Here is a 15,247-nt window from a genome sequence, read left to right on the forward strand (position 1 = left end):
ATTTCAAAAAATAAATAATAAAAATGTCTTAATATGGTAGGGGAAGAGCTCATAAGTTAGGGTATGGTGCATATAAGCATTCTTTAAGTTTTTTTTTGTTATTTCAAAGTGCTTGAGACCTTATGAAGCAGTTTATCGTCTTCTGAATGTAATTTTGGATACCAGGCTTGTAATTTTGGACACTATGATTGTAATTTTTGATGGCTAATCTAAATAGGATTTCCAGCATTGTTACTTTTTAGAAAGTAAATTATCAAGTCCGTTTTCTGTTTATGATAGGGAACAGTAGGACGCTTCAAGGAGCCCGTAAACTTTCTATTATTACATTAAAAAGACTTGCCTTCGGTACTCCAAGGATTCACGCATTCCCTTGCCTTTTCAAGATTCGTTTAACACTTTTTGCACTGAATTTCGTTCGTAGAGATAAAGATAATTGATTTCTTCTAGAAAGACACATGTCCGAAATTGCAAGCATCACATCAACGGTAAATCCCTGAAAATATTGTCCATTTTCACACAAAATACGTGATTCTCAAGCCAACCCTTACTCCAGACCAAATGAACAAATAACTATTAACCCATTCAGTCAATGTACTAGAAAGACTTGAGATAGAATGTTTATATTTTCGGATTAGTTTCCTTCAGATTAATAGGGTAAGTGTGCCAAATTCCGGCCAGCTTGCAATTCCGATCATCTCTTTTGTCCCTCGAATTTCCATGAATTTTCAGTTTTTACATAATCTAGAGATTATACAATGCGAAAGAATAACAAAAAATGTGGCTTCGACAAACAAATGATGTGAAAAAGACATTTGAAGAATTCCCGAGAACTATGAGAATGAAGGTGGCCAAAATAAGGCACCAAAGCTGTGTCAACATTTTTATTTATTTTAAAATGTATTAAGAATGATTTTAGAGTAAATAAAGACGATAAACTGTCTACAAGGTTCCAAGCAACACTTCTTAAGAAGAAGTAATAAAAATATTCAATTTGTATTAATAAATATAACATTTAAAACTTGAGACCTTGACGCTTGCATGCAACTATGCCGAAATTTGGCACACTTACCCTAGATGAATTTTTTGAAACGAATTTTTTTTATGGGGGTGCGGGGAGCCCCTGTCAAACACACATCTTAACGGTCACTGAATTTAAATTCTGTGGATTAATTTATTACAAACTCTATTGCTTTAGATAGAGTAACTATCCAAGAAAACAAATTGGCAATCAGAATTCAAATCAGAAAAAAGGAAAAAGGCCAATTTTAACAAATTCGACGGGATTTCGTATTTTCCGTCCGACATTTTGAGCAAAAATTTTGCATGACCTTCCGCGAAGCAAGAAAATAATAAGAAAATTTATTTTCATCTCTGTCGGACTATTTTTCCCAAGTAATTGATGAACTAAAGTTACTAAAAAAATCCATTCTCCACTGCAATTTGGATAAAAATTGGAAAGGAATAAATAATGTAAAATTATTCAATTTGCGTATGATATATAATAACATGGTAAGGAATGGGTTGATGTGAATTAAAACAATATTCAATGAATATTTAATAATATCACTTAAAAAATGTAGAGAATTTAGTGTTAACATCTTCAAAAAATAATAAATATTTAGATGTAATACATTATTTGAAGAAAACTTCATAATTTTGATCAATTTATTTGTTTTTCCTCATTTTACCCTCGAATTGTCCGAAATTACAAGCTGTTCCGAATTACAAGCAGTTCCCCTATATCGTCCTAGAATATTTTCATAGATTCATAGATTTTTAGGGATGCATTAAAGGAACGGGAAACATATGAAATGTTCGAAGCAAGAGTATGTGCGAAGCCTGAAAGCCTTCCCTTATTTATTCAGAATAATTTACTCCTTCTCTGTGTTTAGCATTATAAGCAAAGAAAAATTCCTTTAGCTCATTAATTATGTCCCGGTCTTCCCCTATTTACTACTAGCAAAGAAATTAGTTGATTTTAACCAATATTTCCAGTAAAGTCAAATAAAATTTGTCTCAATATTTTTTGTTAAATAAAAAGACATTAAAAACAACATTATTTAATTATTTAAAACTTGACGAAAAATTTGCACAACAAGATTTCAAACTAAGTGTACACTAAAACAAGAATTAACCCTTTAAGTACGATTGGAACACCGGTGTCCCATAAAGAAAATAATTTTTCCTGACTACTTAAAGTTGTTTTTTCTTGTGTTTGCACGTAATTGCAAAGTAGAAGGTTGAAGGAATCTGGAATATTTTTTGGAAGTCTCCATCTATTTGCTATATAGTAATTTTTTAAGCTAAAAAATGACGAATTTTTTAATTTTCATAATGAAAATGAATTTTAAATTCTTTTTATACTTCCATTTTTTTTTAAGCAAAACCGTTTTGGGAAAAGAAACTACAATACTCAAACATAATATTTTTCATTAGATTGAAAATTATAATACATCAGTATTGTCAGAAAAATTACTTAAATTTTTAGGCTATTTTTGCCCCTATCATTCATGGAGACAAAAAATACACCAAATCGGACTCTGTTGGCTTTTTGAAGACCAGATAGGGTGGAGTAACCACTTATCGCCACTTTTAGGAAAAACTGAAATTATTTTAATTATAATTTTTAAACCCTTATTATAAAGTAACTTATATTTGACACAAAGTTACTTAGATATGTCGTCTATAGGTATATCAAATTAATAGTCGCTTAATTTAACGGTGGATTATTTAAAAAATATATTTTCATTAAAAATTCAAAAATAACCACTTCTCGTCACCTACTTGAAAAGGCCCAAACTCAATTATTTTAGACAATATTATTAAAAAATATATTCAGCGTTGGTTTTTCTTCCTGATATTATTTTTATTACTTATATTATATGATTTTTCTTCGATTTAACTATAGGTGGCGAGAAGTGGGTCACTGGCGAGAAGTGGTGACACCACCCTATAAGACCTTTTACTGGTTTTGTCCATTGATTTCATTTTTATTGCTGATTTTCGGTCCGCGAAAACTGTCTCGTCGTTAAAGGGTTAATTATATTTTAATATAATTGTTTTTATGAAATTTATTATTGCTTTCATTGGCCTACGTACTTCAGACAATTTATGTCAATTAAATTAACTAAAGCAAATATATGCACGGAAATAAAAAATAACAAATTCAATTAACATTTGACAACTTTTACATAAAATATTATTCCGCAGTTATGATGAAAAATATCACATTATGCATAATAAATATTAGCTGAACAAAAAGCTCAACTCTTTCAATGTAATTTTACTAATTTATTAAAAATGATAAATAACAAAGTAAAATTAATTAATAGTGGGAGATGATTGTATTTTTTTTCTGCAAATTTTCATCACGATTTTTAGTAATTAATGTCATTGTCATTCAATTAGTAACGAACAAAGAGGTAGAATTAATGTATTCAATTGAGCTTTATGGGGGAAGGGTGAGAAGGAGCTTTTTGGCGATATTTCAACATCAAACATCGACAGTACCATGCTTCATCTGTTGTCTGTTTAGTGATGAAGTAACACAGATACAAATTTATTTAATTGAAATATGAATTCCACAAAGGGCACAAAAATTACATCCAACCCCGTGCTTTAGGGGAGGGTGGATCTCTTCGGCAGCAAAGGTGTGAGTTGAAAGATTTCCGCTGTGGTAGTTTTTTTTTGTGTTATTTCAATACAGGGGCTTTTCCACTTTTTATTGTGCATGCTTTAAATAAAAAAAAAGACAAGAGGAAAGAGAAAAATACTGTGCTAATGCTTTCAATTGATTGCAAAATCATTTTGGAGGTATTTTAGGTCAGGGATCCATTTGTTTCTGTGTCATATTGTCAAATGTATATTAAACAGTCCACAAGAGGATAATCCACAACAACAAAAATTACATAGAAAATCTCTAGAATAACTTCAATTCATTCTACTCTCTAACATATATTACCACTATAAAATATCCTCCGTGGCCATAAAAAACAAATTCAAGAGGAAACATAAAATGGAAACCTTGTGATTTAGGAGATAGAAAATGATAAAAAAAAGGAAGAAGTGATTCCAAAACATTTGCATGACACAAAAACATGTGTGATAACACATTACGGAAAAAAAAGAGATGGGTACAGAAGAGAAAGAAGAAAATTTCCAAGGGATTTCTTATCACTTTAAGTAGGGCAGTAGTAAAGAAATTAAATCAACTTACATTTATCCTGGCGCCTCCTCTTGCGGCAAATGCAGATAATGATGATGCACACAATTATTACCGCCAGCAGCAATGCGAATACCGATGCAATTAGGATGATTAAAGTCATTCGATCCCATCGTTGCCACCATACTATATGCCCTGAGGATGTTACAGAGAGAAAATGCATCAGTGGAAATGCCACTAAATCCAGCGGATTTTCACCGAAAATTTCCCAATGTGGGTGGAGAAAATGATGGAGTCTTCAGGGAATCGAAATGAAGAGATTCACTGGAGATTTTCACTGATTGCTCACAGAGTTGATGGAAAATTTCGGGGGTTCTTCCAATAGAACCTTGATAAATTTGCTATCAAATTATTTCAAATACCCCTAGAAGAGCTATGCAAGCCATTGTGAAGAGGCGTCGACCTCGAGGCAGACCTAGGACAAGGTGGCTGAATCAAATTCAAGATCTTGCCTTGGAGCGCCTTGGGGTCGAACCCGAACATCTTCCTGAAGTGGCGGAGGATCGACAAGCGTGGGCTGTTAACCTTGATGTCATGGTCTCGCGACCCCATTAGCGACACTGAGAGAAATCCGAAAAAGTTTAAATAACATTCAGGAAATGTTAATTTTACCCTGCAGTTTTGATCCGAAATCGGTGTAAATATTATGCCTTTTAGGTATATTAGGGGTTAAAGTTACACTTTTTCATGTTAATTTTACCCTTAAAAAGGTGTAAAATTAACATTAAAAAATGTTGATATATTTTTACACCTAAAAAGTGTTAAAGTTATGAGGAAAAAAAGTTAATCGCACCCTCTTTTTTCTCAGTGTAGATCCGTGACCCCGAAAATAATGATGATGATTCAGATAATAATAATAATAATAATAATAAGGGCGGCACAACGTTCCATAGAGGAACTAGGACTTCCCACAAGGGGAGTTCGGGAGATCCATTATTATTTTTTCTTATACAGAGATGGGGTTATCAGTATCGGTTTGCGGAATCTTTGTTTTTTCCATTTTGTTTTTTACACTTTTGTTTTTCCCAGTTTGTCTTTGGAAATCTTGTCTTTCATATATTTTAAACAAGTATATTTTATTAAATAAAACAATGATATTACAATGGTGTTTTTGAAGCTTTTAGGTTCGTTCTTCAGGGCAAAGGGAAATTTTCTGTGTTTTGGGAAATTTTTAGTTTCGTTCTTCTGGGCAAAGGGAAATTTTCTGTGTTTTGGGAAGTTATCAGTATGGCCTGTCGGGGATAGGGAATTTTTCTGTGTTTTGGGAAATTTTTAATTTCGTCCTTTGGGGCAAAAGGGAATATTTTTTGTTTTGGGAAGTTTTTAGTTTCGTCCTTTGGGACAAAGGGAAATTTTCTGTGTTTTGGAAAATTTTTAGTTTCGTCCTTTGAGGCAAAGGGAAATTTTCCGTGTTTTGGGAAATTTTTAGTGTCGTCCTTTGGGGCAAATAGAAATTTTCTGAAAATGTCATTCTGTCAATGTCATTTTCTGTCAATGTCATTTGTCAATTACTAGGCTGTCATTTATTATTTAATTCATCAAATTAAAATATTTACCGACAAATTTTACTTTTTTTATGTATAAATGAAAATGCGAAGGTTAATGTTAACTTTTTTTGACAAAATTTTCAAGAATTAATATAACAGCTGTAAAAATTGTCTTCCTGAGTGACATTGCAGAAATCTAAATTGAAATTTTACGAACAAAAAATCTTTACAAATTAAATAATATACAAGAGTGTGTTTAGTAAAATTCCTTATTAAATTGAAATATGACAAAATTTATTCCTGATCATTTAAATCAGCATTTGTCGTAATTAACATTTGGCGACTATTCAGGAAACGTAAATTTCTATTCAAATTTATTTTTCTTAAAAATTCTATTTTTCTTAGAGATTTATTTTTCTCAATCAGGTAATATAAAATCTGATAAGTTACAACAAATGTTGATTAAATGAAGATTTGCTAATTTTACAGTCTGTGATCTATTTACTTATAGAGAAATATTAAGTTTTATTAACGTATGGATATTTCAAAATTGTAAATAACTTAATAATTTCGTTATTGTGCAAGACACTCTGAGAGAAATCCGAAAAAGTTAAAATAACATTCCGGAAATGTTAATCTTACCCTGCTGTATTGATCCGAAATCGGTGTAAATATTACCCTTTTTAGGTGTATTGGGGGTTAAAGTTACCCTTTTTCATGTTAATTTTACTCTTAAAAAGGTATAAAAGTAACATTAAAAAATGTTGATATATTTTTACACCCAAAAAGTCTTAAAGTTATGAGGAAAAAAAGTTAATCGCACCCTGTTTTTTTCTCAGTGAAGTTGCTTCTAAAAAAAATCTGCAAATGCAGCTGTCATTTTTGACATCTGCCAAATTATGTCTAAGCCAAAAGTCTGTTGGTTAAAATTTAAATGTCAAATATCAAATATAACTATTAAGTGAAATAAGACAATTTTACGATATTCTCCTTATCTTGAGAAATATTTGTACACAAAAAGAATGATAAGATCGGTAATATATCGTTAAAAAAATATGTTCTAAGAAGCGTAAAAAATAAATAAATTAGATATTCTTTTTTGCTAAAAATAAAATAATTAATAAGTTATTTTTATTCTCTAGAACAATTTTTGAAATGCGATCAACTAAGTCAGTGCCATCATTTTCTCCCACCTGTTCAAAAATATGCTTGTAACATGATGCTAAAATCGTGCGAAGGGGTAAAATGATCTTACGTTTCTCCTTCACTTCTCAATATAGTGCAACGCAATATATTGCGAGCAGCATGAAAAGATGCAAGTATATCATTGTAATGCCCGAACAATTGCTGCAATTTGTGTTTATTTATGCATAAATAAATCATCAACACTTACCAGGCACATCGATCTCACAGGTAGTACCAAAGCCAACGGAATTATTGGCTACACAGCGATAAGTTCGGGTGACGGATACACCATCCTCGAGAATTAGGTAACTGGCAATTCCATCTTGGCGCACATTGTATGCATCTATCGAGTCATTTTCAGTCTTGAGGGCCCAGTGAAAGTCCACAGCTTCGGGATTTCCATGAGCTGTGCACACCAGGGTGTCCTCATCCTCAATTTCTCGGCGAACGATTGAGCAATTTGGCCGGTAAAGGACATTCATGATGGTCTCAGCACTATGATTACCGTGTCGATTGAAGGAGATACAGGTATATGGACCTGAATCTAATCGTAACATCGCTTTGTTCACAATTAAAGCATTGCCCTTGGCAATCACCTGGCCTAAGCGTCTCCACTCGTAGGTAGGTTCTGTTGATGAAAATATCATTGTCAGAAGAAACAAAAGGATCTATTCTTAAGTGTTAGAATTAAAAAAACCCTTTAAGGACGAGTGGGACACCGGTTTTTCTTAATATAGAATCACAAGTCAGTAGACTGCTTTATTCTTATCCATCAAGTATTTTCCTTGCATTTTCTCTCCCGAATTATGTTCTTAAGGTGAAATGTTTCTGTAATCATTAATAGGGGGAAGTGGGGTACCTTTGAATCGGGTCAAAGAGCATTGTTTCTCCTGTTTTAAATGGCACTGGACTTTACATGATATAATTTAGCTCCAGAAAGCAATTGTGAAGCTAAATTATATTATGATAAGGTTCAGTTCTATTTTAATCTAGGAGAAAACCAAAATACTCTGACAATAGCATTCTTTTGCCGAAGGAGTTCTCAGTGATCCTTTTCTTTCCCCTTAGAAACTCCCTACGTCATCGTGGAGCTCTCAATTTACACAATGTCATTAACTTTCACAAGAGAGTCTTCATTAAATTTTTGAGGATAATCATTGATTGTGGAACATGAAAAATATCTATCAGGATAGAAGATTTCTCCTCAATTAAGCAATCCCACTGATATATAGAATACCACTCTAAATTAAATACTCTCTAATCTTCAACCCAGATAAAAAGAAACACTAAGAAGCTTCTGAAGGGGAAGCAATTGGTAAAAGGGATTGGTATTTTTACTAGAGAGCTTTTCTGGAAAAGGTTCAAATTTCCCCTGAGATATCCATCATTTTTCTCACTTCTCACCTGGATATGCTTTGGCTGAGCAGAGAATCCTCTGGGGTTGATGTCCCTCCTCCACAGATATCTCAGCATTGGACACTGTTGTATTTTCTGGTGGATACTCAACGCCAAAGTATGTAGCACTCCTCACACCAACCCCAACGGAATTATTGGATGAGACACACGAGTAATTTGCACTATCTCTGAAGATGTCCAATTTCTCATCTGGCCACGCCGACATGTTAAAATGCTGCAGAGGAATTTTAAATGGATACCAATGTCGTTACTGATAATCCTACTTAGAAATATGTTGAGAATATATGGCTTTGGATTTTAATTAAAATTGTAATAGGTCATTAGCTGACATTTCTGGGACATAAGATAGAAACACTAAAACTTAAGCTCTACGTTGTAAAAAAACCTTTAAAAAAAATTGCTGATTCTGTGTCAGCCTTTTGGATGGTGAACATCTCCAGCAAAAATTGTCAAAAAGTTCATGTAAAGTACAGCAGTAAAATTTCCCGCCTGTAGGGGAAGCACGCTACCTTCGAACGATTTATGCTTCGCACAAATCATTTTCTTTTCAATGTGTTATAAAAGAATTTGGCCCATTATAATATTATATTGCAATAGGGTAAATGCCCTAACTCAGAATCATTTCCAGACGCTGCAACTTTGACAGAAGATTGGACACATTAAGTTCAATTTTTTTCTGAAGAATGCTACTGTTTAGTGAAAATTCTTTAAATATAATTTGAAAACTTCTTGAATACAAGAAAAATGCGCGAGTGTATAATGCTGCTATTTGAATTAAATTAATGCAAATAGAGACAAGGGAAATTTTCTAATTGGAGACAAATAGTGTAAGTTAAACCGCGACGAAAGGCTTCCAAAACCTTGTAGAGTTGCTCTTGAGGGTTGGATTTGTTCTTATTCCTGGTCTTTTCTTTTTTCTCATCTAATGGCCTCTTCCCCTATTCTTGTAGGTAGAAACGTCAAAATTTTTTTTAAAAAAAAGGCAATTTTTGACGAGAATTGCTTTTATTGTGTAGACACCATAATACAATAAGAAAATCTCTCCAAAAAAAGTCATATTTCCGGGGTTTCCTATTGAAGCATTTGCAGACACTTCAGAAAAACCCTTTTTGCTCACGAAATAGGTAGTTATTTCATTCGAAAACTTCGCGTACCGTTAACAATACGGATTAGCACTTAATTTAACTAAAATTAGCTAGAAATATGACACTAAATGTTAAACAAAACTAATAAACAACAATTACCTTATTGTGTTTTTCATTGGAAAACAAGGTCGATCGGTAAAAAATTCGATGGTGAAAAGGTACACTTTTAATTTTTCTGAGAAATTAACAAATTAAAATTTGTGAATATGAATGAATTTTCGCTTTATTTGGAGCAAAATGAACTAAATAATGAAACTGTGGTATAGAAAATATACAAATATAATAATTTTGTACTGTATTTATCATGAAAACAATGACGTTTCCATTTGAAGTAGCGAAAAATTTCCATTTAAAGCAGATTTTGAATTAGTTTAATTTACCCTAGTTAGTCCAATGCCTCAAATTTTCAGAAAAGAGTTATGGTTGAAATCCATAGGGAGCATAGAGAAAAAATTGAACTATCCGAAGCTTGAGTCATCCGAACATAACGCGCTGTCCCCTACGCGATTTTTCTTCCAGTTCTAAACCTGATGAAGAGGAAATTCATCCTCAAAACGTCGTGAAGAATTAAAGAGTAAAAATAAAGAGAGGTCTATTTTTCCTTAAAAGCAAGGTCAGTTTTAAAATAAACCCTTTACAACGGCCCCATAAAAAGCCTCCCAAAAGAAATGTCCCTATTGATTCTTTGGGAAAATTTCACCATGTACTCAGTAAATTTTTACCCAAAACTCTTGTACACTTTCCATGTTGGGAATTTGAGCCGAACATCTTAAGAAATCACCCCATTAAGCGATGGACATTTCCCAAGGAAATCGCAAGGAATTCTTTATAAATTTTCAGCCTTGGAAAATTCATTAGTCTCCTTGGGAATTCCCAGAGAATACTTAGGGAAATTTTTGTGGGTTATTTCCTCTGAAATTACTCGAGAAATTACTTCGCTTAGAGGTAGAAATTTCCAATGGAGATCACAGATATTTCTCAAGGACATTTTCAGCTTCAAACAAATCGGCAACTTCCTAGAGAAATTTTGATGATTTCTTGTATAAGTTTCCTCAGGTAATTTCCAATAGAATTCCCTTGGCTTTCCTACAGAATATTCTATGTTGACTTAGAGAATCATTTTTTGTTTCAGAATATACTAAAGTCGAAATGTTGTTATTAGAAAATTGTCACTTAGAACATCGAATTCTTAAGTGAAAGTAGTAAAATTTATAGAGAAAAGTGTAAGAAGATTCATAGAAGATTCTCATTAGAGATAGGGTAAATTCAATAGGTTTTCTTGGAGAAATCCGTATGAAATTCATTTTTACTTAAGAATATACTTCAGTCGAAATCATTTTATTAAAGAAAATCACTTAAAACATCGAATTCTTAAGTGAAAGTAGTAAAATTTGTAGAGAAAGTCTGGGAAGATTCATAGAAGATTCTCAATAAAGACAGAGAAAATTCAATAGGTTTTCTTGCACGTGGGAATAATTCATTAAGCTTTCCCGATATATCAATGGAACAAATCTCCCAGTTTTCTAGGAATTTTACTAAGATTTTAACCAAGACTTTTCTGTGTAATCTATGGGAAATTTCCCTAGAAAAACAGATAAAAGTCCAGCAACCTCTCCTAGGAATATCCCTTGGAAAAATTCCCAGTTTTCCTGATGTCTTTTTGAAATTTCTCTAGAAAATCAATAGAAAATTTCCTCGGAAAAGTGGGAAAATGTAACGATCCCCTCCGGATATATCACTGTAAAAGATCTCACAGTTTTCCGGAAATATTAGCCAGATTACTCATGGAAATCTGTGTGAAATGTTCCCTCCAAAAATGGAAACTTTACCTAAAGATAGTGCGTACAACTCTTTTGCAGTTTTCATTTAGGACCTCCTCTAAAGAATTCACTGGGTATGAGAAAAGGAATTTTCTCTCGGAGAGTAGGTGACATTCTTTATATTTTCTATGGGAATTTCGTATGAAATCGTGGGAAAATTTTTTATAGAGGGTTAGACTAGACGGACTAGACACTTCCAATCTTCCAAAAACATTCCCCTATTTCAATTGAGTCAGTTTAGAATAAGAAAAGGATATTACTGGAAAATTGTCCAATTATTCCACATAAAAAAAACTACTTCACAAAATTGTTCGTAGAAGTTTGTGAATTCCTACTGGGGATTTACGAAATGCTCGTAAGTCGTATAACCCACTAACGTAAATGTTTGTAATTTTTTCACAAACATTGTTCGAAATATGATCACTTGACGAACATTACAAACACTTTCCAAAAATTTTTTCGTAAACACACAGAAAAGCGTTTGTAAAATTTTATCATTGGTTTGTAAATTTTTAACAGACTAAACAAAGTACGAACAAATATTTGTTAATGAACGAAAAATGCTCGTCAAGTGATTGTATTACAAACACATTTTGTAAAAAATACATAATTTTACGAACTTGTGGGTTTTGCTATTTAAGAACAATTTTCAAAAATCTTGGATCAATGATCAATTCATTCTTGAAAAATAACTACTTTTTGTATTTAAAACTGTTGTTTTTTAAATAAACATCTTATGAAAATGGGTTTCTATTTAGCTTTTATAAGATTTTATTTACAATTTCGTGAAAGTACATCCAGTAAAAATTAAAATCCTAAAATATACTTTCAATATAGCCATATGGTACTGTTCATATTGCAATATGAACTAAAAAAAAAAGTTCATGAAATATTAATGGGAAACTTGGGTTAGAAAAGTTGTAAAATTTTAAGCTAGTTGGAGGAAAATGTGGAAAAACACAAATCTTTCCATCCACTTGATGATGTCTATGTTTGACTTTACGCTCTAATTAGTATGTTTTTAAATCCAACACAATATTAACTGAAAGTGCACAAGTGCTGTGAATATGTTCTCTGTTAAACTTTTATTCCATCTGAGGGAGTTCATTAGACAAGTTTTCCACATGCAATTCACCAACATCTACAATGTTTTGCAAACTATGCTGGTGGTTTGGTTAAAAGTCCGAGTTTTGTTCCTCAAACAATAATACTTTTAATTATCTAATAATTGGATATTCTAATTCAATTTAAATTTCATTTCTGATGCTAACATGAGACAAATGTGGTGATGCTTTAGTCTCAATTAATTGAGTTTACAGGAAGTCATTCCACTTAAAATTACATCCCGAATGCACATTTACATTTTTGTTATTGAATTACTATATTTTTTTCTTTTTAAATTGAGACAGAAAAGTTTGCTCCTTTTTTAAATCTGGGATTTCAGCTGGAATGGAGTATGGAATCAATATCACAAATATTGGAATAATTCTCTTTACAAAAGTCAATTTATCCCTATGTTTTCCATTTTGCCATTAGGACTGTGGTGCAAATATTTTCCGTATTCAGTCTTTATTAAACATTGTTATTTGGCAATTTATGAGTACAATATCATATATTTTAGATCTAATATACTAGTCGGACAGAGTACAATCAATTCTGTCAAATTTGTTTAAATATTTGAGTCTCATATCTCGCTTTTGATTTTGATTGCCGTGGGCTTTGTGAATCACAAAGGTAGGGGAGTATGGAGTAGTTTCATACACCTCAATTTTTGTCACTTCATTTTAGTAGTCTTTTGCTGTCTGAAAAGTATATGGCAGTCATTTGACGAATTTAAAAAATACTTTTATCAGAAAAAAATGTTTCTCAAAATTGTTTGTAAATGTTTGTAAATTCCCACAGGGGACTCATAAAATGCTCGTAAATCGTATAACCCACACACAAGTTCGTAAAAGTTTGTACTTTTCCACAAACTTCGTTTGTCACATCATCACTTGACGAGCATTTTTTGTTCTTATGAAAATATTTGTTCGTAAACGTTCATTAACACATTAAAAAAAATGTTTGTAAAATTTTGTCATATATTTGTAAGGTTTTTTAGCTAAACGAAAATGTAGAAACAAATGTTTGTAAAAGAACAAAACATGCTCTTCAAGTGGTCCTGTTACGAACAATGATTGTGCAAAACGTACCAACTTTTACGAACGTTTTAATGGGTTATACGCATTATGACCTTTTCAAAATACCTTAGAATACATGTTTTTCTAAATTTCCTTCCGCCAAAACTGAATCAATGGATAGAGTAGTGTTTCTATCACTGTAGAGCCCAAAATAAACACACGAATCGACTTAGGGATCAGCCCGAAAAATGAGGATTGGTGTCGATACACTCAGGAATCAGCCCAAAATTTGGAGGATCAGGCTGATCTTCTAAATTCGTAAGGTCTAGTGAAACTAACAAGATTAGGCGACATCAGTGCCAGTGTTGAAAATAAAAAGCCTCACTTTGGGTATTTTTGGGTGCTTTTCGAAATGCCAATTGGGTGAAAAAACATGGAGAGTAATGAATGGTACGCAATGTCGCAAAATCTTAAACTGCGTTAAGATTGGAGTAATGGGAAGGTCAGAGTACTTCTTTCTGTACGAAAAGTCCATTGATATTGCACTTAAGAAGTCTTTCAGCAATCAAAGTGTTTATATTTAATAGAAATTCACGCTGTACACGCTAATCCTTTATCCTTAATCAGCCTGTGTCTATTTTCGGCATAAGGTCTCGGATTTAAAGCTGAGCAGCAACAGAAAAATATTTCCCATGCCAGATCGGCTTTGAATTCGTCAGGTGATTGAATGAATAGTATTGCCAATGGTGCACGCACATTAGCAAAAAAAATGGTACTGCATTGCGGAAATAAGATTATGTGATTCCTAATTATTCTATTTGTCGTTCTGTTCGTTCCCCGAAGGAACAGAAAAAAAATCCGTTTGAGATTTACAAATTTTAAGGATTTCTGGATACAGCCGAATGGAACATTTGACCGTTGATATCTGAACAGCCGTAGATGACTCAAACAGAACCTATGGCTGCATGACAGAAATAGGATTCTGTGATTCCTAATTATTGTATTCGCCGTTCTGTTCGTTTTTTTTTAACAAAATTTTAGGGTAAAATTTGGAATTCCGGACAATGGAGTATTCCGGATAAAAAATTGTAAGTTCACTGAGAAAAAAAGAGGGTGCGATTAACTTCTTTTCCTCATAATTTTAACACTTTTTAGGTGTAAAAATATATCAACATTTTTTAATGTTAATTTTACACCTTTTTAAGGGTAAAATTAAAATGAAAAAGGGCAATTTTAACCCCCAATACACCTAAAAAGGGTAATATTTACACCGATTTCGGATCAATACTGCAGGGTAAAATTAACATTTCCGGAATGTTATTTTAACTTTTTCTGATTTCTCTCAGTGTTCGGGCTTTTATGAATTATTACTAATAAATTACTCTTAAATTATGTAATTCTTCGGATCTGGAATCCGATATCTGGAATTCTAAATTTTACCCCCTATCTAGGTCGGGATTTTTCGCTAAAGAATTTACGGTTTCCGCGGTAAGGGAAAGTGCTCTCCCTTCGAACGTTTTTGCCTTAGAATAATGTGAATTTCCTCTGAAATTATCACGGAATTATCAACAATTGATGATAAGCCAACTAATATTTAATAGAAATGTGGAAGTCTCTTAGGGAAACTAAAAGAAAATTCACATTATTCGAAGGCATGAACATTCGAAGGGAGAGTACTTTCCCCTACCGTAAGTACGGGTGACTTTGACATGCTCTTGTTCTTAAGCTTTTCTTTATTTCTAGAACTTAAGGATAGTCTTTACCGATAAGATATGGTAAATCCGATTGGTAAAGATCATTCTTAATGACTCCAGCACACCTTTTAGGTCAGGAAAAGTTCATGAAGTCGAAA

The 15,247-nt window shown here is 32.5% G+C and overlaps 1 protein-coding gene across 22 annotated transcripts in view; it reads right to left on the minus strand.

Annotated features, from left to right (window-relative positions):
* Positions 1-15,247, minus strand: part of LOC129802161 (hemicentin-2) — a 150,630-nt gene that overhangs the window by 34,399 nt on the left and 100,984 nt on the right. For 13 of the 22 annotated variants that reach the window (XR_008751775.1, XM_055847760.1, XM_055847763.1 and 10 more), the window contains 4 exons: positions 8,299-8,524; positions 7,103-7,522; positions 6,965-6,979; positions 4,217-4,357 (listed from right to left, as the gene is read on the minus strand). Coding sequence is in view for 21 of the 22 variants with exons in the window: in XM_055847760.1 (XP_055703735.1) it covers positions 4,217-4,357; positions 6,965-6,979; positions 7,103-7,522; positions 8,299-8,524 (802 nt within the window). In the remaining variant the exon portion in view is untranslated. Of the gene's footprint in view, positions 1-3,510; positions 3,734-4,216; positions 4,358-6,964; positions 6,980-7,102; positions 7,523-8,298; positions 8,525-15,247 lie in introns of those variants that run through there. The other 9 variants (XM_055847762.1, XM_055847766.1, XM_055847768.1 and 6 more) reach the window with 4 other exon arrangements.

Source organism: Phlebotomus papatasi, chromosome 2, assembly GCF_024763615.1.
Source record: "Phlebotomus papatasi isolate M1 chromosome 2, Ppap_2.1, whole genome shotgun sequence".
In the NCBI taxonomy this organism is placed as follows: Eukaryota; Metazoa; Arthropoda; class Insecta; order Diptera; family Psychodidae; genus Phlebotomus; species Phlebotomus papatasi.